Source organism: Bolinopsis microptera, chromosome 6 (assembly GCF_026151205.1).
Source record: "Bolinopsis microptera isolate Bmic1 chromosome 6, MBARI_Bmic_1.0, whole genome shotgun sequence".
Classification (NCBI taxonomy): Eukaryota; Metazoa; Ctenophora; class Tentaculata; order Lobata; family Bolinopsidae; genus Bolinopsis; species Bolinopsis microptera.
Window position 1 is genome coordinate 8575086 of NC_087077.1, and position 27361 is coordinate 8602446.

The window sequence follows — 27361 nt, forward strand, 5'->3', positions numbered from 1 at the left end:
AAATTATATCCTTTTGTGTTCTCAAATTTCATGTTAAATTTAAAGTGTACCCTACTTTAAGCAACTCTACTGGTCTTGTAATGAGTCAGTTAAATAATATCCACATTCAAGTTACACGGCTCCAGGACAATCAAAGTAAAATAAATATATTATTAAAACATATAATATCTTAAATATAATATTATGGGTTAAGATTATGAGTAAAATATATGAGGTGACCCATGAAATGTGCCTTCAATTCGGTGTTCTACGAGTATCTATTTGTACTCTCAAAGGAATTAGGAATATAATGTTAATTATAAGATGGCAACCCCCACTGTACTGTACTATGAGAAAGTAAATCAATTATTTTAACAGCATCTAATAACCATTTAATTAGTCCCACAAAATTAATTATACATTTACCCATTATCACCTGGAACTAAAAACAGCACCGTAACAGAACAATTGAATTTTGAGAAGGTTTCCTCTTGGACTAGCGTTCTACACTCCCGTTATTCAAAGATGAACATCTTCGCAGTTCACACATTAACTACTCTACTAGTGTATTGTTAGTAGAACTGTTAGTAGCGTTGATAGTATTGTTAGTAGTTACACCTCTAGATTTTTTCCCCCTTGCTCAGTACCCCACCAGAACAACTGATTATTGGAGAACACCTGATTTCTGTGCTGCTGCTGGCACCGTGCAACTCCATTTTCTCTCCCTAAATTTAGTATAATATCCACCCTAATCACGAGGATAAATGGCGAGGTAGTCTAGTTAGTGCGATACATTTCTCCCGATCCTTCGATAATGTCCAGGGTTGCATTACCCGGCGTGCTGGTCATACTGCGCGTCACAAACTCTCCCTGCTCCTTCATAAACTCTCTCTCTGCTCCTTCGTCTGTGTTCCTTCTCAACATTCCCTGGTTACTTCCTCCGACTTTGTTGATCTTACGAATTGTTAATTATTTGATTGTGTGATTGTTTTCGTTAAAATAATTTTGACCAAGAGGGATCCGGGGCGGTTTTTCTGTAAAATTGTGGTTGAGAATTTAACTAAACTACAGTGCCGATATTCTCGTCTCCTTGATTCTTTCTGTTGAGAAATCTAGACATCAGGTTGATATGAGAAGTATAGTTTGTGTTGTAGATAATGATAATACTCCGCTTGCAGCTGGTAAATGATAACCAATGGGAATTGTAATGTGTAACTTGATACCGATATACGTGGGATTGATACATTTTATATAATCGATACGTATGTAAGAGGGAGGATTAATTCCTTGAACTTGTCTTGCAGATGTTCACTTTGTGTACCAGTGTGTCTCATTTTGACCTACAGATGTTCACTTTGTGTACCAGTGTGTCTCATTTCGACCTACAGATGTTCACTTTGTGTACCAGTGTGTCTCATTTCGACCTACAGATGTTCACTTTGTGTACCACTGTGTCTCATTTCGACCTACAGATGTTCACTTTGTGTACCACTGTGTCTCATTTCGACCTACAGATGTTCACTTTGTGTACCAGTGTGTCTCATTTCGACCTACAGATGTTCACTTTGTGTACCACTGTGTCTCATTTCGACCTACAGATGTTCACGTTTTGTACCAGTACGTTTCAACGTCGTAGAGCAGATGTCAAAACTTCATTTTTTGTGCCAACATGACTGTTTTTTTCGATGTTGTATTGTGTATTGTGAAATGTTTAAAGCGAATTTTGACGTATTCCGATGACGCAAGTGACTGTGGGAGTATATCCGTCACTAAGTATCGTTACTTTCCTCCAGCGGCTGTATAGTGATTAGTCAAAGTAGTCCCAGATGAGAATGAGTATAAGTACCAAACATCATTACTGACGATGTTTATACGGATTGTTTATAAACAAACTGTAATAATTTAGAGTCTGCTGATAAGTTTATTAAAGTATCACGCTGTGTGATGATGCTGCGTGTGGTGGAAGCAAAGAGAGTCCTTACATTGCTTATTATTTCATCACAGCAGTGTTATGTGCCGCATCATGCGTGTCAAAAGTCTCACTCTTACTCTCACTCTCTCTTTCGCTACTGTTATTCTCTATTTTAGAGTGTGTTTAGGTTGCTGTCTTTTTTTGTGTCTGTATGTTTCTCTTTTTCGTTATTAATGTCATCTCTACTGCCGAAGGTCTAGCGTCTAGTGCATAGTGCATAGTGCATAGTGCATAGTGCATAGTGCATTGTGCATAGTGCATGATACTATCAAATAGTCACCAGATGAGCACTGAGCACTTATTATCACCAAATCTAATGGCGTGTTACAATGTCAATAAGTTTTCAGGTTGCATTGTTGAAAGGTCCAATTAATAGGAAGTAACTACAACTACAAGTTAATTAATAATTAGAAGTTACTACAAGTTAATTAATAATTAGAAGTTACTACAAGTTAATTAATAATTGGAAGTAACTACATCCACCTGTGAGCTGGTTCCCCGTCATTAGCACCACAAAGTGACACTAACCTCGTTACACTGTGAAATATCCAGGCCAGCTTCAATTTTCATTACGTGTGGCCAATGTGGAGGAGGGCCTAATTAATTTATGGTTACAATACAGTTTACTTATGTTTGCCGGCAGCTTGGTTGTTTTACCGGCTCCTCACTCAGTATTATATCCGTCTAGATTCTAGAGAGATTGTTTTGTCTGAGCTCCGTGGTATTAAACAATTTGTCAGTATTTTAGTATTTAGTTGGGATTTCTCCAGACTGATAATAAGATAATAGGTATATGTCTGCTGGCGCTTGTTTCAACTAATCCGTTACATGGTTTTCTAATTCCTTCCAGCATAACGCGGTGGTAAAGTTGTGATGAATTTGTTGGCGAGTGGTCAAAAATGAAAGTGCGAACGGCCGAAGGAAGCCATTGTAGTGTTTCTCTGTGTTGAATAAAAATAGCATTGGATCGTACAAGCGACACAACTTCGTTGCTTGCTGCCTGTTCTGACTTTGTCTGGTTGTGTTGGGTTGAAACGTTTTGTAACATATTATGGTTTTGTAACGTCACATTGTTTTGTCACATATTGTGTTAAGAGTAAATATTAAGTACGTAGCTGATCTATAATTTCCATTTCTTGCATTATATCATACAGCCCCGTGGGGCGTGTTTTGACTTTAGAGTGAAATGTATGTGAATGTAAAATGTAAATACACATTTGAACTTGAATTGAAGAGCACCTGGCACATACTATATAATACTTTATAAAAGATAAGATGGAAACGTGTTGCCCATAATCACGTACCCTAGTCACGTACAGATAGTAGTCATTTTGATAGATAAAGATCAGTATATTCAGTAGATTGAGGTGTATTCGCTGTGTTGGGCGTTTGTTAGATGCTGTTTTCTGTTTTCCGTTGATCGTGCCAATCTATATGAACATTTTGTTGATTTATATGCTTGTTTGATACCACAAGACTGTAATGGACCACATGTGGATATTATAAGGTCAATATTGTGGATGTTATAGTGGAGACAGTAAGATGGATAGGATGGACATCTCCTCAGGGCTCCTTCACTCCCCCATACTCCTCACATCTCCTCTGATAGACCTCTCTCATCTTCCTATCCCTCCTTCTATATCACCCCCTGCTCCGTACGATCATTTTTACTGATAATTATATACATCTTCTTGCATATTATATCCTTATTATCGAACGATGATCAAACTTTATCATGTATAGACAATAGTGTGACAACCTTACGATGTATTTTTGTAGAATTTTGTGTAGAATTTCTGGTTCAAAGGGTTGTACAACTAAAATCTAAAATTGAGTCGCATGATCACATCCCTTCAACGTTATCCCTGCAAAGTTATCCTTGCAAAGGTATCCTTGCAACGTTATCCTTGCAACATTACCGTAGCACCAATAGATTATTACATGCTCATTATATTGGCGTCAGCGTTCATTCCCAAATATCAAATTGTGGAAGTTTCCAGATAAATTGGTACTTTTATCACAATTTTAATGTACAGTTTACACTACAGTGATATGTTCTTCGTTCTGAAGTTCTTTATACATTTTGACAGAGTTATGTTTTTGATTTGGTAAACAAACCAAAATAAAGCTAAATGTATTGATCGTCAACACACTGATATTGCCGTGTCGTCAGAACTTAACGGTTGATGTAAAATTCTAAAAAATCTCTCGCGTGATACCGATACGACATAAAGTTATTTATAATTTCCATTTTCTTTCCATATGCTGGAATAATCCTCATTTTATTTACTCCCCAGCAACATCAGAAGTTATACACTAACCCGACCATTCTAATATCAGCCATCTTCAGACATTTTAACTCCCAACATATTATTATTATTAATTACACGTGACAACTAACCACCATTACAGCTGCGAGAATGTCACAAATCTGTGACGTCACAGACCTAGTCATTGGTTATACAATACACTAGTTACTGAGCAGGAAATATAGTGTGATGCGTGACAATGACCCGCTTCTAGTTTTGTCGCATATTATATATGACGTGGATATTGTCAGCAGAATTTAAAGAGAGTTTTTTTTGTGATCATAGGAGATCTCAGAGTTAATGTTTAGAGGAAATTGGAGATTGGTAGCGGGTGTCTTGTTCAATGTTCAAAGGGTTGAATGAATAAAATCTAAAATTGAGTCGCATGATCGCATCCCTGCAAAGATATCCCTGCAAAGTTATCCCTGCAAAGTTATCGCTGCAAAGTTATCGCTGCAAAGTTATCCTTGCAACGTTACCGTAGCACCAATAAATTATTACATGCTCGTCATATCTTCATATTGGCGTTAGCGTTCATTTCCAAATATCAGATTGCGGAAGTTTACAGACAAATTGGTGCATTTAATTTTTATTGAATTTGAGACACAAAACAATGGAATACATCTTTTTAATGATTTGAATATATCGTGGGAGGTCAAACAATTGAAACGGAATGCAGAAGAATTCAAATTCATATCTTTCTGATCACATGACTAAAATATTCAAAAAAATTCAAATAAGCAAATACCAAAATTAGATCTAATAAATAACCCAACATTCCATCATTGTACAGCAAAAAAACATTCCATAATTCCAATAAACATTCCAGAATTCCAAACAACACTAACATTTATCTTTCAGAGGATCAAGTGGGTACCATGGGTTGAGAACAACATCAAGTGACTGGAGCGAGAATGCGTCCAATGGAACTCACTACTGGTACGAATACGAGGGCAGCGCAATGTGTAACCTTACCACCCCCGACAAGGATTGCGTAAGTTTGTGTGTCTGTCTGATTAGGATTGCGTAAGTTGTGTGTGTGAGTCTGAGAAGGATTGCGTAAATTTGTGTGTGTGAGTCGAGTAATTATTTGCTGATATTCACCATAAATTCAGGGCCAGTCCATAAATTCAACAGTACAAAGTGGTGGCTGGAAAATTCTCCGCATTATATTTAGCAGCTGTGCTTGTATAAACTATCTCACATTCAATGGAAATGTAAAGCTTCAGGTTGAAATTTTTCTAGCTGCTCCTTGAAGAACGAAATTGATTGAATGAACAGGGAATCCTACTTCTTCCTGGAGCTTTTTTGTGTGATATAATATCAACTTTAGAGTGAAGTGGATATCTTTTTATTTCAACTCCTGTGTGAACATGTTATTTTGGTGTAATTATTTTTCCTGGTACTCTGGTAGCAGTTTGTAATACATCGGGGCACAAGTTAAACCAGGTTTGGTAGTTATGTCCACAATTTGAGCCCCTTGAGGAAACACAAGTTGCACTCTCGTACTTTGCAGGACCAAGTAGGGGACCTTTCCAGTCAAAATAATTTCTCCAGGGCTAAAAGTTGTGGATATATTGGATTCTTACTTAAATCCATAAATATGTCCACCAAAGTGACCCCGAAGGCCGAATTGCGGCCTTGAAGCTTGTTAAGGTTTGCCAAGGGTATATACTGTCTGAAAAAGACACCAAGCAGGTGAAATACTGTTATGCCTATTGTTTATGATTTTTCTAATGGAGAATTAAGAATCTTCAATATCCACAAAATTGAACCTTAAAGTTCACCAGTTTTTCTGTGCACCTCCACCTTCAAATGATTGATGTGATCCTAAAATATTTTCTAGATCCTAACCCAAAAACTAACGATTTTATTAAGGAAATGGTGGTTTTTCTTCAAAACAAGAAATTCCAGGCACCACTAATTTATGGACTGGTCCTTCAACTAATTTATCGTTAACGCTAATTGGAACAACTAATTTAATGCTATCTATTCCAGGGAAGCGTTGGGTACCGACGTAACAAGGTAAAGTGTGCCGCTTGTCGAATGGTTCTTCACGAAGACTGTCAGGAGAATCTCTCTGTAAAATGTCGGTCTACATTCCGTGATGCGAACTTTAAGAAGGAGTCCTGGACTCACCATCATTGGGTCCTGCAACGCAAGACTCACACTCCCAAGTGCAGAGAGTGCAATAAATCCCTGCCCAAAGGAGCATCTTGGGGTGGCGGGAAGAACAGCAAGGCCTTCATTGCCGTTACTTGTTCCTGGTGCAAGGACTCGGTGAGTTTCATAATAACGCTTTATTCCAGATACTTTTATTATGTTATTAAAGTAATGTTTAAAATGATCAACAATAATAAATGTTAGATTATGATAGAATTCCTTAATTATAATATATTTTCAGTACCACCCGTCCTGCTTCAAGCTGAGTTTGATTGAAGATCACTGCACTTTAGGAGATTTTGAGCAGATAATCATACCACCATATTGGATCGTTTTCGGCAGCAAGGTACGGAAAGTTTGTACTAAATGTTCACTGTTCAGTTATGTTCACTTTATATTACAATACATGATACAGTGAAACTTTAATCGTTAGACGACTTTGTTCAAATCAAAACTTTTTCGAAGTTAATTTTATCTGTTTTAAAAATAGGGTTAAATACCGAATCAACTAGATCCGGGGTTCGTTGTTTTACTGTATCTCTAACTATTGCACCTGCTTTAACTGGCTTCACCACCACACGTTTGTGGGTTTGTTTCTGGGTGTTAGTTTGTTTGTGTTAGTCGCGGGTGTTAGTTTGTGGGTGTTAGTTTGTGGGTTTGTTTGTGGGTGTTAGTTTGTGGGTGTTAGTTTATGGGTGTTTGTTTGTGGGTGTTAGTTTGTTGGTGTTAGTTTGTGGGTGTTTGTTTGTGGGTTTGTTTGTGGGTTTGTTTGTGGGTGTTAGTTTGTGGGTGTTAGTTCGTGGGTGTTAGTTTAGTAGTTTGTGGGTGTTTGTTTGTGGGTTTGTTTGTGAGTTTGTTTGTGGGTGTTAGTTTGTGGGTTTGTTTGTGGGTGTTTGTTTGTGGGTTTGTTTGTGGGTTTGTTTGTCTGTGCGTTTATTTCTCAACTTCTCAACCTGGACGCTTGTTTAACCGCTCTTCGTGCCAGGAGAAAAGAACTTTTAAAACGGTCGGTCGGGCGGTAACGTGGACAGCTGTAAGTTTTCACCATCCCCTAGCTTTCCTCTGCTTTTCGGGACACGCCTGCTCTTACAGCTAATCATACAGCCTTTTTATTCATCTCATACTCATTCCAAAAAACAGGAACTTTTCGTTGACCAACAATGAATAGAACTCATGTTTGAACTTTGAAGCTGTTTATTTTGGGTTTTGAATTGTTGCCTTGTTTCTTGACCTTGGTGTCCACTTGACGTTGAGCATCTTTAGTTTTGCTTTTGGATTTATCTCTGATTTATCTAGACTGATTACTGCACACACCCTTATCTCTTCTATAAACAGAGTTACACCCGAGGTAGTCACAATATCTTAGTTACTATTCTTACATTTCACTCCAATCCCTGCAATCTCTACGCCTTGAAGCCTAGAGTTTTTCAGTTGAGCATTGCGCAATATAACGTTGGAGATGTTAGTTGTTGAGCAGCGCACATTGGTAGTGAGCTATTATATATACACGCAGCTCCTTTGTAAATAGTGTAAGCCCACGATAGTAGTGTGTCGTGGCTCTAATGAGAGGAGGGCTACAGGTGTTCAGATAATAGAGATCGCTCTGTTCGACAAGAGGGCCCCTCCGCCCCTCCCCTTCAACCTTTAGAGTTTAGACCAGCATTATTAGTTAAGACAAGGAGGGGGAACATTAGTGATGTGGGGCCTTTTGTACCGGGGGAGGCGAGGGGGGTCATCTGGTTACCGTGTAAATCGGCACAATTATCTGCCTTTCTTCCTTAACAATGGATCAAATCAGTAATCACGGATCATGGTTATATGATTCCAAGATCAGCAAGCTATTTTACCAAAATGTTTCGCATATTTTAAGATTGGTTATAATGATGATAAATGTTCAGGCACGATCTGGTGGAAGCCGGAAGGGAATAGGAAGAAGGAAAATCAGCTACTCTACACGGCCGTCTTCCTCTACTAAGCGGTCAAGTCGGAGTAAGAGATTATCTGAGCACGAAAAGGAGGATTCCAAACGGCCCTTTCATGTAAGTTATAACTGGTTCACTTTACATTTTATTAATAGTACAGTCAAATACGTCCTAATTTAAGCCTTTGTCGGACAAAATTCGCAACAAAGCGATTTTAACGGGAAATGGTCGAAACAGGTCCCAGGAATCATTCCAGAGAATTCCCAAAATTTCTGACTTGAGCAAAATCCACAATTACCACTTGTTTACCACCTTTTTACCACTTTGGTTTTCCGCGAATAAGTCACGTTCTGAATATCCTAGAAGATTCTAGTTGAAAGCAGTGTGTTTAGAAAACAAAGAAGAACAACTTTTTCTTTAACAACTTTTTCAAAAATAAATTATTTAATTAATTAATTAAATAATTAATTAATTTTCAAATATTTCAAAAATATATTTTGATAAAAAATGTTCACAATTACATTACACGTATAAGGAACTAATTTTTATAAAACTTTTTTAAATTTTCACTTCCAATATTTTGGACTTTTCGAAATTTGTAAAGAATAACCACTATTTACCACTTTTTACCACATTGAATCTCCGCTAATAAAACGACTTCTGAATGTCGTAGAAGGTTCTAGATTGAACCAATGTGTTCAAAACATAAAAGAGAACAACTTTTTATCCGACAACCTTTGGATTAGATAATTAATTAATTAGTTAATCAATTTTTTAACAAATATTCAACAATCATACAAATTATTTTCGATCAAAATATTTTAAAATTACATAACACGAATAATTAACAACTCTTCATTAAATTAATCGAGAAATCGAAGCAGTACTTTATATAACCATTATATATACTAGATACGAGTCTTACTTATGAGTCCTCAGCTGGCACATTGGTGCAATTGTTCTGACATTTGAGGCAGGTTGATCCACAATGTATTCCTGCTTTTCTGCATAAACAAGCATTGCCACAACCTGCCTTTAAACAGTTGCAACTGATGTTTTGAATGAGCTTTTTCGGAGCTGTACTCATAAGAGTGGTCACTGGTACATGGCCCCATTGTTCATCTTCCATCCCCAGCTTATCGGATCTAGGTCGTTCTCATCCCACGCCTGCAGCTGATGGTAAACACTATAAGAATGCTGTTCAGCTGCCCCAGATGTTGGCGGGAGCTGTTTACACTTGATGTCTGCTGTTGAAGATTGCGACTTCTGTTCAAGAACTGAAAGTCTAGCTTCATCTAGTGATCTCGATTTTGATGAAATCAGCTGCAGCATCAAAAGTTCTTCGACATGCTTTATGGTAGCTGGTGTAGAATTTGCCGAATAAAAAACATCTATTACACTTTCATCGATAGATGCGATCGTTCTGAATAGCCGATCCTTACCAACTCTGTGGATCCGACTGGTGGTGTCTGATCCAGTGAAAGCGTGACACAGCAGTATCGTGTTTACGTGCCTTCAAGTTTAGGGGGAGTGGGGGTGCCATGAGTCAATACACATACGTTGAGTCTTATAATAAACATGTACTCGTGTTTGCGAACATGCTGTAAACTGCAACATAACATATTGCAATAGGCCATTACATTCGGAATATGATCTGATAAGATGGCACGAAACGGATTGAAAATGACGAAGTCATCAAGCAATTTGTTTATCTCGTTAGAGAAATTGATTGGGTTATCAATGATTACCTAATCGTTAATCACGTGACAGGGTGCTAGGATACTGTAATTTGGCTTTCTGCACGATTTCTGTGCCACGCTTTCACTGGATCAGACACCACCAGTCGGATCCACAGAGTTGGTAAGGATCGGCTATTCAGAACGATCGCATCTATCGATGAAAGTGTAATAGATGTTTTTTATTCGGCAAATTCTACACCAGCTACCATAAAGCATGTCGAAGAACTTTTGATGCTGCAGCTGATTTCATCAAAATCGAGATCACTAGATGAAGCTAGACTTTCAGTTCTTGAACAGAAGTCGCAATCTTCAACAGCAGACATCAAGTACAAACAGCTCCCGCCAACATCTGGGGCAGCTGAACAGCATTCTTATAGTGTTTACCATCAGCTGCAGGCGTGGGATGAGAACGACCTAGATCCGATAAGCTGGGGATGGAAGATGAACAATGGGGCCATGTACCAGTGACCACTCTTATGAGTACAGCTCCGAAAAAGCTCATTCAAAACATCAGTTGCAACTGTTTAAAGGCAGGTTGTGGCAATGCTTGTTCATACAGAAAAGCAGGAATACATTGTGGATCAACCTGCCTCAAATGTCAGAACAATTGCACCAATGTGCCAGCTGAGGACTCATAAGTAAGACTCTTATCTGGTATATATAATGGTTATATAAAGTACTGCTTCGATTTCTCGATTAATTTAATGAAGAGTTGTTAATTATTCGTGTTATGTAATTTTAAAATATTTTGATCGAAAATAATTTGTATGATTGTTGAATATTTGTTAAAAAATTGATTAACTAATTAATTAATTATCTAATCCAAAGGTTGTCGGATAAAAAGTTGTTCTCTTTTATGTTTTGAACACATTGGTTCAATCTAGAACCTTCTACGACATTCAGAAGTCGTTTTATTAGCGGAGATTCAATGTGGTAAAAAGTGGTAAATAGTGGTTATTCTTTACAAATTTCGAAAAGTCCAAAATATTGGAAGTGAAAATTTAAAAAAGTTTTATAAAAATTAGTTCCTTATACGTGTAATGTAATTGTGAACATTTTTTATCAAAATATATTTTTGAAATATTTGAAAATTAATTAATTATTTAATTAATTAATTAAATAATTTATTTTTGAAAAAGTTGTTAAAGAAAAAGTTGTTCTTCTTTGTTTTCTAAACACACTGCTTTCAACTAGAATCTTCTAGGATATTCAGAACGTGACTTATTCGCGGAAAACCAAAGTGGTAAAAAGGTGGTAAACAAGTGGTAATTGTGGATTTTGCTCAAGTCAGAAATTTTGGGAATTCTCTGGAATGATTCCTGGGACCTGTTTCGACCATTTCCCGTTAAAATCGCTTTGTTGCGAATTTTGTCCGACAAAAAGACGTATTTGACTGTACTATAATCTACGATGCGGAGTTTTCTTGCTAGTTAGAAGGATTAAGTTTCATGTTTTTAAAGTGTGCGATGTAACAATATAAATTGAGGTTTTGGTAGCTTCACATCGTTATCCAATTTCATCATCATATTAACTCCATTCTCATAGTTTCATCATCCGTCACTATTTTAGAATCATTTAAATGTGCACTGCTGTAGTGATGCGGTGACCTCTCTAAAACAAAACAATAGTCATTACAGTAGGTCAGTGTACATAATGTACATTGTACATGAACGTAAAAGGGAACGTGCTCATTCCATGCGGCTGTCAATCTATTATGTACATTTCACTGAGATACCTTTTGTGCATTGTACATTGTACAATGTACATCCAATGAGTTAATATATTCATCCAATCACGATGTATAATTTATCCATTATCTCCGTATCTTCAGATAAAAGTGCCATCATCAGTGCCACACAGTAAAACGCCCCTGTTAGTGTTCGTTAACCCGAAATCAGGGGGAAACCAAGGAGCTTATCTTATACAGGCATTCCAGTGGTATCTTAATCCAAGGCAGGTCAGCCCAGTTATTACTTTTTCATTTAATAACATATTTTATTTGAAGTTGTATTATTTTAATGACTATGTGCATTATTATCTTAAAGTTAAAATACACGTCTTCATAATATTATATCATGATAATATGCTCAAAGTTTTTTAATCTATTCTATGATAATAATATGATGTAACGTTTTAAGGATTAAAATACGAAATCTTTGAATTTGAATACATTCCTTTTCATGATGATTTGATATCAATACCCAAACCATATAAAACTGCATTTCCCCAGGTATTTGATATAAGTGAAGGTGGCCCTGGCCTGGCGTTATCATTATATCAAAACATCGTTAACCTCCGGATACTGGTGTGTGGTGGGGATGGAACAGTTGGTTGGGTTTTATCAGAAATAGATAAACTGAACTTTATCCATTCTCCTCCCGTAGGCATATTACCTTTGGGCACTGGCAACGATCTAGGTAAGGGAAGTCGTGATATTTAAATTTTAATTATTGAACTTTAATAATCTGTGTAGCTTTCGAACCTCTATATTATAATATCTTTGATGAGCCGTCTTGCCACCTTGACGGCGCCTTCAAAAGTGTGTAGTGTATTAGAGGTTCTGCTATATTGCAAAATTCGATTACTAATAGCTGTGCAGGCCTGCAGGCCAAATGTGCCAACTGTATTTTATGGAACGCGCGGAAACTTTTATTATAACTAAAATGTTCTAATGTATCTGTATTTTGGCGCGCGCTTCAAATTAATTAATTTTATTCTTAGCTCAGGACAGCATGCTGTAAAGTTGGGCTTTATTGCGTGTACTCTGTTACACACTGTAATATGGTGTTTGATGGATTGTACATTGAATTGTACAGTGGTTAATGGACGAGATTGATAGTTGTTGTATTGTGCGATAGCTGGTTTTAATACCACTTACCACTTTAGTGTGTCATCTCTTTAGAGGGCTGTTAAATATCGTGGTAGTGGTAGATGTATTCTACGAGTATCCCTTTCACATTATTTACTTTTAATTTGTATATTTGATAATTACATTCCTTTCCTCAGCTCGTGTGTTGAATTGGGGACCTGGTTACGCTGGAGATCCTGTCGAGAAAATACTGTACCACGTGACGGACGGATCTATACAAAGTCTGGACAGATGGGAGATTGATGTCGAGGAGTTGGAAGAAGAGGGTGACTCGTCTAACTCAAACAAGGCCGATGAGACTGACACTGATATTCCTGTTAAAGATGTAAGTTAAAGTTAGCTTTTCTATTTTTAGATTATATGAGCATTGCTGTTGTCCAGTTCGAATAAATAAGTTTTCATCGATAGAGTTCAAGTAATTACCGAATTGTAATGCAACAGTAATTCTAAAATTTCAATTACACAAATCTCTATATTATGTTCAGCTGTATACACTGTACAATTTTTCAGCTCCCCATCAATATCTACAACAACTACTTTAGCATTGGACTTGATGCGTATATCCAGTACCAGTTTCACACGGGTCGTGAGGCGAAACCTGAGAAGTTTAACAGCAGAGCCTATAACAAATTTGTTTATTTTAAAGGAGGCTTCGTGGATACATTTGAACAGAAGTATAAGGATGTGTCTAAGTTTATTGAACTTTGGGTAAGAATACAATTATTAATTTCTATTATTAGAAAAAGATACCATATTGCTCTGTCAGTCTGAGTTTACCACTGAATATTCCCCTGTGTCGACGTTTTTCCTAACAGCTGCATTCTGAAATGACAAATAACGCCCCCACTATTTAACTTATTTTTGTTTCTGTTGCTAAACAAGTTTTTTTCATTCAGTGTGACGGTAAAGATTACACGGAGAAGATTCGAGAAAAGAAGATTCACGTGATACTGTTCCTGAACATTAAGAGTTACGGGGCTGGTACTAACCCCTGGGGCAGTCACGTCAGTCTTTTTAAGATTATTCAAAATTTGTAGACAATTTTGTGTTAAATGCTCTCAGAATATTAGCAACTTATATAATTAAACAACTTAGGCCTTAGCTTACTTCAATACCATTTCAGAGTGCTGGTTCAAGAGTGCAAGCTATGGATGATGGGTTTATGGAGGTTGTTGGATTATTCGGGGCTGCCCAGATGGCTGCCCTTCAAGTTGGGGACACAGGTTTGTCTAGAGAGTTATTTAATAATATATACCGTATTGTTAGTTCTTTTGCTGGCACTACGCTAGTATTCTAATGGTTTTCATTGATCTTTAACTACAAGTCAATGTCCAACCCGTATTAATGGTGACTGTTTTTATTAATCGTGCTGTTTTTCAGGTTTTAGAATAACCCAGTGTAAGAAAGCTACGGTCATCACCAGGAAGGCTGTCCACTGCCAAGTTGACGGGGGTAAGTTAATAACACGTGGTCGGTCACGTGCAGGTCACGTGGTCGGTCACGTGCAGGTCACGTGCAGGTCACGTCGCTAGGTAACCAGCTATGTGGTTTAACATACTTACTTATCACTGGATCATGGCTGTCTCTTTATAAGATAACAGTGTAAGGATGAGCATAAGTAACTTGCACGTGGAACAAACCAATTATTGGTTACCAAGCATTGGGGCCAGATACCAGAGTTTTAGCATCTGTCAGTAATTAAAAGTGTAGTTAGTCATTAGTGAAGAATGCAATTATATAAATTCCTCGAATGATCTTTAGTCATAATGTTGATGTATACTAGGAATTACGAGGCTACCTATACAACGGACTCGATTCGTCTGCACGCAAACAAATACTGCAACTCATAGTTTCACCACGTTGCCTGATCAAGTTGGATAAATGAATTGTTTCAGTTGATTATTTTCATTTTGTTTTAACAACGATATAAATTGTTTATTTCAGACCCATAGTAGGCTTACAAATCGCTTTTATTTTAAATTTTATCATGAGATTTGTTTTGATAACCCCCAAATTAAGATCTGAGCCTGAACCATAATGGTTCTTGTTATGTGATAGAGGAATCCTCTGAATTAGATCAGAAATTGGAACCTTGCAATGAAAAACAACACGAGAAGATGTGGCTGTTTCAGTGGTGGAGAACAAAATATTTCAGTGGTAGAAAGAACAACATATTTCAGTAATAGAGAACAATACATTTCAGTGGTAGAGAACAATACATTTCAGTGGTGGAGAACAACATGTTTCAGTGTTGGAGAACAATACATTTCAGTGGTGGAGAACAACATGTTTCAGTGGTAGAGAACAACATGTTTCAGTGATAGAGAACAATACATTTCAGTGGTAGAGAACAACATGTTTCAGTGGTAGAGAACCTACCAATGTGCTTTGTTACAACAATCCTTACGATACTCATTCTTGAAGGAGAAAGTTTCAGCTCCAGTGTTTTTCTTGATAATTCTACTTTTCTATCGTTAGCTAAGAAAGCATTCGAACGACAATACGAGTGTTTAAATCAAAGTGTTGTCTCCTTTGGAGAAGAGGTAACTGGTGCTCTCCATTACCCATCAGCTCTATCGGACTATGCTGTGGCACAATATAATATGTGGACTCGGAGTATCACCTGAAGTTTCTTATTGCGTATACCAAATTTGGTTAAGAAGACCAACAGGATACTGTCAGCTCGCATCGATTGCTGCTTCAATTTTACTGCGAGACGTCTGAATGGAACATTGTCAAGCGAATGGGGGGAAACTTAAGCATCTCAGATAATATCAGCTATCAGTTATATAAGAAACATATCCACCGTCCTTGCCCCTTCTGCCCGCTTTGTCATTTCTTCAATCCTGAGCCTTCTGATTCTTTGTTTTAACCCGTTGAAGATAAATACAGTGCTCTCTTTCCTCATCCTAACAAGTTTCAACTTTATGACTTGTCTTGTAATTGTTACTGTATCAAGTGTGTTGATTGTCAGCAATTGTTGTGAACATCAGTCTCGGTGTGAAAAGAGATATTTCTGTTTAGATCTACTTGTTACTGCTGTACTGGGAATTCTCTGCCAAACTATATCAATTGTTACTGTATCCTCGAAAAGTTCGGAAAGTGGTGACAATGAGAATGTCAAATTACTGGATGAGAAGTTTTCAGAAACGTTGCTGGCGTCCTGATATCAGCTTTCGTGTCATGTTTTAACTCTATTGTTTTGCTACTTTAACTCCGAAAGTTCATGTTTTCCGTCGGGGCACTGCAAGTCGTCCCCTGTTAATGGCTAATTATTCTACTTTAAAGTGTTATTTAATTTCGAGATACATTTTGTAGATGGTCGTTTTAAAACAAATGAATAAATAAATAGAGGTTGTTATAGTGTATACTGTATACAGTATACACTATAAATTTGATGTATAACCTATATAATATTGTGTCATCCGTCTTCATTCGGAATTTTTATCCAACTAGATCTTTAAAACATTACAACAACTTGCATTAATGCAAGCACCCAGAACCATCATAATTGTGATAAAACAATTGATAGTAACAGTAATAAATCCGTCACACAGTACTATACAATGTATACTATACAATGTATACTATATAATCACAGTACTATACATTTACCATTTTCAGAGCCGTTGTACTTGGCCCCCTCGTGTCTACGAATCAGCAGGAGGAATCAGAGTTTGATGATTATGAAAACTAAGAGTATAAGACCTCATCCCAATCCTGACATCGGCAGTTCAGAACTCGTTAGGTAAATTAATGATTATTTAAACTAAGATTTATCAATAATTTGGTTTTACTTTTGAATCATTTGACAGTCTTCTGTGACAAACATTGGGCCACCAAATGCTACGTGACAAGCCTCCTGACTACTGCCATTTCAGCGCTAGTTCTGCTATAGAAACAGGGCCAGGTGACAGCCACCATGTACAACTTGTCACTGTTTTTTCTGCTTCAATTCCGGAAGAAACCGACTTAGTGGACGAGACAAACATCAACCAGACTGAGACAAATACAAAGAAAATAGAGACCACCATAAACGGAAGTGAGACAGATAACGGGAATATACAGACTGAAATCTCTGATCCTATGATTGGTGCGATGGATATTGCTGAAGATGACAAGATCACAAATCCCGATCACCTTCAGAGACACGAACAAACTGACGGACAAACTCATACTGACACATTAGTGTAGCCACATTTAAATAGCATTGCCACTTTTAGGCAGGATATTGGGTAGATAGCCTACTTATGAAACCGATGTAGCTGTTTCGTTTTACTGGTTACAGTTTGTAGGCCGATCTTAAATTCCCCGCGCGTTGTTTCGTTTTGAATACTTATTTGTATCTTGTGAGTTTTGTCTGTTTTATTTAACGCCTTTGTCTGACTGATTTCCTTTAAGATCCTGTGACTCCGACTTGACAACAAAATCTGTTAAACTGTATGGTGCCCAAAAAGTTGACGTTTTACCGATATTCTTGGCTAATTTTCTCAATCTTAAAACATTTCCCCTCCCTTTTACAGCGAGATATCACAAACGGCCTTTTACAGCGAGATAGCACAAACGGTGAAGATAGCAATCCACAAAGTGAGTTACACAGATTTTCACAAACACTATGGAAACATCGAGAAGTTACTGGAAATAGCATTGCCTCTCACCATGGTGGTTACCCGAGAAAACCTGGCTCTGGATAGTATCCGGCCTACCGTGGAGAAGTGTGTCAGGGTCAGTCTCTTTTATTTTAGTTACCATGGAGCTTCAGATAGTGGATAGGAAATTATATTATATTATATTTTACAATTTTAAAATTTAATTAATTATTCTATCTTTTAAGAGATGTACTCTTTGTGCCAAGATTTAAATGGTCAACACGAACAACTCTATTTACACAACAGTTACATTACTATTACAATGATGATGGTTCATTAAAATAAAACTTCTTCAGGATGAGGAAGACGTTACCAACCTCCCTGGTGCGGTCTCAGAAAACTGGGTATTCTTACACAGCGCCAACGACAGATTATACCCCATTTCTGTTGACATGGAATCTAAATTACCTGTTGCGGAAATGATCACGACGGGTATCTTTGTGTTGGATGTAGGGATAAAGGGGACGCCCAAAACATTTAGGGATAGAGAAGCAGATAGGCGGGATTTGTTCGCTGCCATAGAAGCTTCAGATATTGAAAAGGTTGGTCGTCCTTGCGGAAATATAACTGGATGTTTCTATTTTCATTTGAGCTATGACAACTTCCCGATGAGAAAATATCTAATTTTTTCTGGTGACTGAGTTATTTCCACCTCAACTAAAAATTATTTTAACCACCCTGCCTCCTAGGTGAACGCGTTAAGATCACGGTCAGGTATAGACTCCAGCTATGAGTACGAGGGGCTCACAATGCTACATTTCGCGGCCCAGCGGTTACAGGTCCAAGTAGTGGAGTACCTGCTCCTGCAGCAACTCTCTCTAGAGGACCTTAACCGAACCTCCTCCCTCAACGGCAACTCCGCCCTTCATTTCGCTGCCGAGGTTTATTTATTTTAATTATAGTGTGTTTTTCATTTTTCTTTTCGAATAAATCAATCAAGTTATGGGTTTGCTGTGGAGATTAGTAAATTTAATCACACTTTAGTGCCACTATAGAAATTGCTCAACTGGAAGTTATAGGTAGTTATACCTGGTTTTAACGCTTTACCCTTCCAGGCAGAAAGTTTAGAAATCTGTAAGCTCTTGTTGGACGCAGGATCTGATGCCAATCTTCCCAATTCCTCAGGGCTTCTACCTTGCGATCTCACTTCCCTTTTAGCAATTCGAAAACTTTTAGGCAAAATCGATAGCGATGATGCCGCGTCAGTAAACGATGTTGATCCTGGCACGCCAGTGTGATTTTTAATGTTTCAGTTTTTAGTTTTACAGTTTAAATGCCCAGGTTTTGTGCATGTTATGTGCGAGAGTGGGTAAGTTTGATAATCCGAATCGGTGCCGTTATAGTGAACTTTATTTTTAATTCGTATATATATTTGATGACATGTAGAATAATATTGCATATAGATATGTGATTTAATTTCGGTTTTCAATACTTTCAACAGTTGTTATGTAGTCTCTCAAACATTAACCAAAACTAATTGATTTAAGATTGTAATTAACGTTGATATGGTTTTACATTCCACCAACATGTTGTTCAGCGGTGTATTATTGAATCGTTGCTCATATGGATTAGGGAAGGGAAAGTTTACTTAGATACTACTGCTGGTTTCAGTTAATTTATTTTCTCACGATAGCCAGTCAGTCCTGTCTGATAGTTCGATTTACGTTGTTTTATCATGAACTGATTGCCTATCATTTCTAGAAAGTTCTCCAATTTCTAATAAAGATGGTTGTGTGAATTTTGAGTAATTTAATTTAGAGATGAACTAGTCTCAAGGCTCGAAATCTGAGCACTTTATTAATAATTAATATAGATTGCGCCGCAAGATACTGTGTTCGTACGAATATATTAAATGACTGTTGAGATTATGAAAAATTTTGACTTGTAACCTTTAGTTGAGAAATTGAGCCTTCAATGTTTTGATATTGATAAAATCTTTGATTTCGATTATCAAAATCATAATAAGCGGATTGTTTCTTTTTTTCACACGACATAATGCATATTATTATAAATAAATATATATATTGGCCTATATATTGGCCTATTCCAGACCAATATAACACTTACAACTTAATGTCGATAAACAGATCAGTGTACTGAATTCACAAGAAAAGACAGGTAGACGGTAGTTTGCAATTGCATGGAGACAAAAAACTCTGCAATTAAGCGCAAGCTGAACAATTCGCCAAATTTGAAAGATCAGACTATGTTACACGAAGTAGAAGCGATCAGCAAAAGACTTGTCATACGTTGCTTGACCCGCCGCGCACGAGTGCGCGGCTCCCCTGTATCTTAGAAACTCTATGGGGGTGAAATTAACTGTTAACGACTATTTAGTGAAACGACGATGGGGGTCACGACGTGATAGAACAAAAGACTTATTAGATAAATCACCGGCTATGGCTATTATATTATGCACAATTCAAGCAACGCAGTAATTACGCGTACGCAGCGCAACATTTAAAATATTTGATCCCTTTAAATTAAGGAGTTATGCATATCACAATGCTGGCAAGCATTACCGTCGCCCTTATATTCACAATACTATTTACCCCCTATACTATTATATCCCCTTTATTGTTTTCCAGGCATTAAAACTCTTTCGAACGTAGTTCAGCAGGTACATTTAAGTTCAAAACATTCTAATTCAATGTTAAAGATGACAGGAATAAGAAATAGTTATATGGAGGTTTTTAAGAAATTTTCGCAAAATTCGCGCCAGCATGTTATACGAAATTAGGTAAAAAACCCAAAATCGCCATATTCAGGTGCCTTAAAAACCATGTTAAAATTGAGTTAGAGATCTGAAACTTTGCAGGGCGTCTAGACCTTGTCCAAATCGACTGTAAAAAAAATTTCATGTTTCAGGAGTATCGTGAAGTGGGTTTTCTGGAACCCCTGTTTTACAACAGATTGTCGTGAAGATATATATATATATATAATATAGACGCTTTTTGCAGTCAATTGTAGCCTACATTTAAGTGTCCGTAGATTCGAAAGTATAAACGATACAGTCATCTCGAACCACAGGTTTTAAAGATAATCGTTTAGGCTTTAGTTTACATTGTATTGAAAAATAATTTAACGTCATCATCATCACTTGATGACGTCATCAAATTAGGTGTTTTAAAAACTTGATTTTTGACAAAGTAACATCTTTTCAAATCGATTTTACGCTATTAAGGAGTAATTTTATTCAAAATCTGAGGAAATTTTCATCTTAGATAATTGTTCAAGCATTCCGAAAATCTACCGGAATAGTTTCCTACCTTGCTTCTTCATAAAGATATTTGCTATTGAAGTTAGTGCTTTTTTGAAGAATAATTTTATAAAAACACAAAAGTTGTGAATTAGTATTCTCTGGTGTTGGGTCATCCCTTGGGTTGTGGAGCTCAATTTTGCTTCTTAAAGGTGTAAATTGTGTTATAGGCTAGTTTTAAAGTTAAAAATCGAAAAGTTGCACACGTGGGGACACGCCCAAATTTATTTAAAATAGCTAAAATCACTAAAAATTTTGATTTTCACGATTTTTATCAACTTTGGAGTCCCGTTGTGATCCAAGTTCTTTTTGAAATCTTCTGAAACGTTGCATGCTTATCAAACTATATATTAAATACCACTATGCAAAAATTTACGGTGATTTAATATTGTATGCGCACGCAACGTCCGCTCAAAATTTGCACGTGCGAAAGGTGAGAATTTTGCTCATTCGTGATTTCGAATATATTCTGCTTTCCACGATATTTAAATGGCATTATATATGAATTTAATGCCAACTTGAATGAGTAAAAAGTGCCATATTCAGTCGGTTATCGACAGATATACCTAACTAAACACAAGGAAACGTTTTCAAAGGCAGAATTTCGAAATCGTCGGAATTACCTCCTTGTTAATGAAGTTTCGATTGTGTAAATTATCCTGACATTATAATCAAAAAGAGATGATATTTGACCAAAACCCATAATCATGGGTAGAGTTTACCGCTGCCAGTGTCTCTCTTTTCCAAACAAAAGGAAATGATATTAATTTGAGGAACCGTCCGCTAATGCAAATTTATACCGAGAATTAAATCGGTCGCTCGCTTTTCCCATTCATTCACGGCTTACGAATTGTAATAAAGCTTATTAAATGGGAAAAGCGAGCGACCGATTTCATTCTCGGTATAAATTTGCATTAGCGGACGGTTCCTCAAATTAATATCATTTCCTTTTGTTTGGAAAAGAGAGACACTGGGCAGCGGTACACTCTACCCATTATTATGGGTTTTGGTCAAATAAATATAAATAAGAAAATTAAGTATTACTATTAACATACCTCTAATTCGCGTTCGATGCCATATCTAAAAAATTGTATCCTGATCCTATCGTCAAGAAAATTCCATTTACGGACGTGAGGAATTAGTTATGACTTAGCTTCTCCATTCTCCGCGATCCAACTATGAACTACATTAAATCAATTCCTTCTGTAACGTCCTCAATAAATGTAATAAGTTTCCCAGGAAAAGTTACTGGCTGGTGAGTGGTGGTGGTACTAGAGTTGGTTTAATTTAAACAGACGATGGACGACTCGACCTCGCGCGCGACGCGACATCAAGCATGATTTGCAAGCATGGCGCATTCCAATGTTCAAGCAGCTACCACGTGACACAATTCAGCCAATCAGAGTATAGTGCAGGCGCTCGCTGCTCCTACTAAATCGTTCGCCCAAATTTTAAGAAAATTCTTGTGAAAAGACCCTTTGAGTGTGAAATTGATCTGAATCTGGAATCGGTGTATTTTTGGACGCTGATTCCGAATCACCCCACATGACGTAGGGTAAAAATGCTTCCACGGAGAGTTATGGGCAAAAAACCGTTTTGGTCACTTGACAGGCTAGTAAAACATGAATTCGATCGTTTAGGGCTCGGGTTAGGGTTAAGGTTGTGGTAAGGGTTATGGTTAGCTTCGGGGTTAGGGTTAGGGTTAGGGTTGCCGGTTGGGATTGTAGTTTATGTAAAACCGTTTTGTACGGCTGCAAAACCATAAAAACCAAAGTCACGTGAAATTTTTGGGCGAGCGAATTAGTAAAAGCCGAGTACAGGAATCCGCAAAGTTAAAATTGCAAACTTTTGATCGGCCCGAAATGGGACTTTTCTGGAGATTTTGAGATAATTCAACAACTACGTTGTCTTGAATTTTCCTCCTGGGGAGGTAACGTTACTTGCATTATGTTACTGCATTGTGTTTCCAATATTAGAATTTATGATATGTATTGATTGAATAATTGGTAATAAATTTAACTTTTGTTTTATTAACTTTTGTTTTATTTTACTGGGCCGCGCTCAGCCTGTCATTCCGCCAAATCTTTATTCGGAATTTATTTATGTTAATGAACATAATAGCCTGGGGTCCTCAGGTAAGTTTTATTAAAAGAGGAACTTAATTGACGATGTCAATTAAATTCATCTCAGCTCGGCGCGGCACAGTAGCGCATTTCGCCGATCTAGTGAGAAGCCTCATTGACTGCGCAGCGCGGCACAGTAACGCATCGCGCTACAAAAGAGGAACATGATACAAAAACTGAAAGTCCTAGTCTCCAACTCTTTTACTTTCAAAGTTAAGCCCCATCCAGTAAGGGTTTCTGGGTTGTAGTGTTGTTATTATTTTAAAACTTCCAGATCTAGATCGTTGCTCTGCGAATTAACAAAGCAAAGATCTCGTTACTGGGCCGCGCTCAGCCTGTCATTCCTTGTATCACGTTGCGACCCCCACGGTCGTTTCACTGACGATACAGGGGGAGCCGCACACTTCGTGCGCGGCGGGTCATACAACGTATGACAAGTCATTCCGCCTAATTTGTTTATGAACATGATAATCTGAGGTCCCCTCGATGTTGACGGATGTTACTTATCTTTGTAGCGCGATGCGTTACCTGAGGACCCCAGGCTTTAATGTTGGTAAACAGCCCGAATAGAGATTAGGCGGAATGACAGGCTGAGCGCGGCCCAGTAACGCGATGCGTTACTGTAACGCGCCGCGCACTCAATTATGCTTATCGCTTGTCATATTGCATATATACGTTGTATGACCCGCGGCTCCCCCTGCACTGTATCGTAAAAACAACCGTAGTGAAACGACCGTGGTATGGGGGTCACGACGGGATACAAGCTTCTCGGTAGATCGGCGAAATATGCGCTACTCACATGTGCCTCGCCGAGCTGCAATGGATTGACATCGTCAATTAATAGGCTCTTAGTTTTACTAATTCGCTCGCCCAAAAAATTTACGTGATTAATGTGACTTTGGTTTTTTATTATTGGTTTTATTTTTACCTGAGGACCCCAGGCTATTATGTTCATTAACATAATAAACGAATAAAGATTTGGCGGAATGACAGGCTGAGCGCGGCCCAGTAAGTTTTATTTATGGTTTTGAAGCCGTATAAAACGGTTTTACATATGCATAAACCCTAATCCTATAAACCCTAACCATAACCCCAAAGCTATATTATCAATAACCCTTGGCCTTACCACAACCCTAACCTTAACGGGTGATACTCGTAAAATATCTGTTAACAGATATTTTTAAACTGTTTTGTTCACATGACAGGCTAGTAAAACATGAATTTGATTGTTTTGGGCTCGGGTTATGGTTAGGGTTGTACGTTTACAACCTACCGGTACGCGCGCCGACGGTCCAATATATGGAATTAACAAACCAGTTTTTTGCCCATAACTCTCCAGGGAAGTATTTTTACCCTAGGTCATGGAGGGTGATTCGGAATCAGCGTATAAAAATACACCGATCCAGATCAATTTCATACCCAAAGGGCCTTTTCACAAGAATTTTCTTAAAATTTAGGCGAGCGATAATTTAGTACATATAATAGTAGGAGCTTGTATCACGTTGTGACCCCCACGATCGTCCTGACGATACAGGGGGAGCCGCGAACTTCGTGCGCGGTGGGTCATACAACCTATGACAAGTAGGAGCGCAATTAATATATACTAGTCTAAATTTCTTCGAAGTAGCGCGCACCGCTTTCATCAGGCCCGACGTGATGGCAAGTGCTACGAAGTAGTGCGCGCCGGGCCATACCATTAACAATGGGCAATCTCGATGCGAAGTAAGAATGATAGTAATTTGCGCGGCGCGTCGAAGCGGCGAAGTCCTTCAAGGTTGCAAGGGGTTGCAACGTGTGTCAATCAAAATTTAATCGCGCCCAAATGGAAGTAAGGAAGTTGGGTTTGTTAAATTATTACAATTTAGTGAATTACAAAATGTGTGGTGATCACTGATCATGTATTGATTTATCAAAACAAAGAATTTTACCTGGTATTACTTGTTTCACGTTGTGATCCTCATCGTCATTTCATTTAATAAATGTACCGACTACCGTGGCGATAGCCACGATACCGTCACGCACATGTGCGCGGCGGGCCTTGCCGTGAGAGACGCAAGCAACTGACTAGCTAGAGCGCCACGACAATTTCCTCAATATCCCAACTACTCGATCTTGTCAGTAGTGAGTAGACATTAGTGTTATATCATATAGGCTATTATCCCGTATTGATAAAAATAACACGATTACCTTGTGCTTGCTACAAAAGATATCATTGTTCGTTCATCGCATGGAACTTTTTATTTCATCATTCTAAAATGTTTTGGTTTCTCACTCGCAAAGTAGCTCAGTTTTCTGACGATTTTCTAGACCAACTCCTAACAATTTGAATCCGGATCCGTTGTACATTCTTTCACGTCATGTAGTTTGTAGAATTGTATTAGTCTAAATTGTTTAAAAGATTGTTTGAAATTTATTTACGAGTAAAAAGTCTTCAAACAATCTAGAAGATGCTGTAAAGATATATTTACAGCCTCCACTAGTAACGAACCATGCTGGTATATTGTAAGAGATTATTGTGATGATAGCATCACTCCTTTCCGCTGTCTAGCACAATTAACCAGCCATTTGCATTGGTGAGCTATCATAAAGATCATCATTACAGTGTTCTCCTTATTCATCTCATTGTCATTTTACTTCCCTTTACCCTCTCCTACTTATTCTTCTGCTTGTATTATTGGTAACTCGCTAGATTATAAATGTTATTTAAACACATATGTTTACGTCAATTATTACTAAAATTAATATTCTTTTTGCTTTAATATAATTACATGTCACATAATTGATTAGTTGAATGAAACGTGTGCTACAAATGTCTACGCCTCACGCAGAACTGCGTACCGCTTGAGCGGTACTGCTGTTCACAGAGGCGCGCACTCAATTTAATCACAAATAACGAGCGCGCGGTTTTTGGAATTTCTCCATTATTATTATTCGATCTATTAATTAGATCACAGTGCTCACGGCCTGTACTGCGTGAACGACAGAAATATGTTTTAAATTATTTTGCTTCTGAAATTTTGGCTCTAGTAATTAAGAAATGCGACATGTAATTGTAAGATAACAATTAAATAGATCCTGTGCGCGGCGCCTACAGCTGACCTACGAATTTCTGAACAATTGAAAATTGTGGCTGTGTGCGCGGCGTACTGTATATGTGTTTGAAATTGAAATTTGAATTTATTTATGAATATAACATTATGTATTGATTGTTTTGTGGTAAATAAAAATTTTTCTTTCCTAAAAAAAAAAAATTTTTCTTTCCTTTATTTTTTGGAAATCATTATTGTTAATTTAATTGAGATTTCTCAACACCGACTTTCAAGTTGAGTACTCTCGACCCATTTAGTCCACATGCATTGCAGACTTAGAGCATGTTATTTGTTATGGTATAAGTTCCTAGCTCTCGCCGAAGATGGAACCATTCAGTGAAACAGAAGCTTAATCTCTAACTTACTTGTACTTGAAAAAGTCTCCTCCTAATCGTTGCAGTGGCCTGGCTGCACCTCACAGTAAATCCTTATTCCGTTGTATGAGACCTATCCAATGTACCCTGTCTGTTGCTTGTTGCTGTTCAGCTTCCATTGTGATATTATCGACACCTGTGAAAATAGCTGGAGGCAGAAATGATAATTTTGTAATTAAATCTTTACCATTGCATGTGAGAGTTTGTTGTATAGTTAGAAACCTCTTCAATGGTGAAAATTTCCAAAAACAAGTTGAAAAGTTTCAGTGTACTCAACAATTGTTATCATTTACTGTTCTATGTTGTGTGGTAAGAACAAAACAATATAAATAAATTGAATCCGCCATAGTTATTGACAATGGTAAATTGCTTGGTGTAACGTTATAATTTGAATCCATCACGTTTATGTGTCGGCTGAACTCTTGAGAAGGGCAAAAGGAAAACAAAATTTTAAGGAAAACAAAATGTGAATTGTATTGCCATTACAATGAATATTAATATCATAATAAATATGAATAAACATCCGATAATAAACTTGTTAGAACCAGTATAGCCCAAGATGCTCGACTAACAAATAAAAAGAACTAGCAGGTCCATGGTCTTTCAAACGCGCAAACATAGGCTTTACGGATCTAGCGATAATTCTACATCATATTAAAAATAAATTTTATCAATTAAAAATATCAACAGTCAATATAACCAATATAAAAATAAGATGAATTTTGCAATAAGGACCTTAAATTCGTCAAAAGTTATTAATATTCAATCTTCTGCTTTGATCTTAGCAGGTTCTTTGCTAGGATTATATTCTTCAGAAAGACAAAATCGGCTCTGATTAGTGATTTATGACAGTCATTGGTTTGGTTAGATCGCATAATTTAAACTTGGATCTTGAATTCTGACCCTGGCAGTCG

General features: G+C 37.4%; 2 protein-coding genes across 24 annotated transcripts in view; both read left to right on the plus strand.

Annotated features, from left to right (window-relative positions):
* The window catches only part of LOC134816915 (diacylglycerol kinase iota-like), a 63989-nt gene extending 44397 nt beyond the window's left edge, over positions 1-19592 (plus strand). For 6 of the 23 annotated variants that reach the window (XM_063825955.1, XM_063825940.1, XM_063825960.1 and 3 more), the window contains 16 exons: positions 5122-5254; positions 6259-6540; positions 6665-6769; positions 8322-8462; positions 11916-12041; positions 12315-12501; positions 13091-13278; positions 13464-13661; positions 13850-13957; positions 14077-14176; positions 14334-14405; positions 16578-16701; positions 17504-17678; positions 17899-18144; positions 18292-18483; positions 18658-19567. In XM_063825955.1, coding sequence (XP_063682025.1) covers positions 5122-5254; positions 6259-6540; positions 6665-6769; positions 8322-8462; positions 11916-12041; positions 12315-12501; positions 13091-13278; positions 13464-13661; positions 13850-13957; positions 14077-14176; positions 14334-14405; positions 16578-16701; positions 17504-17678; positions 17899-18144; positions 18292-18483; positions 18658-18840 — 2560 coding nt within the window. In that variant the 3' untranslated portion in view covers positions 18841-19567. Of the gene's footprint in view, positions 1-3249; positions 3607-5121; positions 5255-6258; positions 6541-6664; positions 6770-7408; positions 7457-8321; positions 8463-11915; positions 12042-12314; positions 12502-13090; positions 13279-13463; positions 13662-13849; positions 13958-14076; positions 14177-14333; positions 14406-16577; positions 16702-17476; positions 17679-17898; positions 18145-18291; positions 18484-18657 lie in introns of those variants that run through there. The other 17 variants (XM_063825949.1, XM_063825939.1, XM_063825959.1 and 14 more) reach the window with 8 other exon arrangements.
* The window catches only part of LOC134816912 (mucin-2-like), a 765431-nt gene that overhangs the window by 478800 nt on the left and 259270 nt on the right, over positions 1-27361 (plus strand). The window lies entirely within an intron of this gene.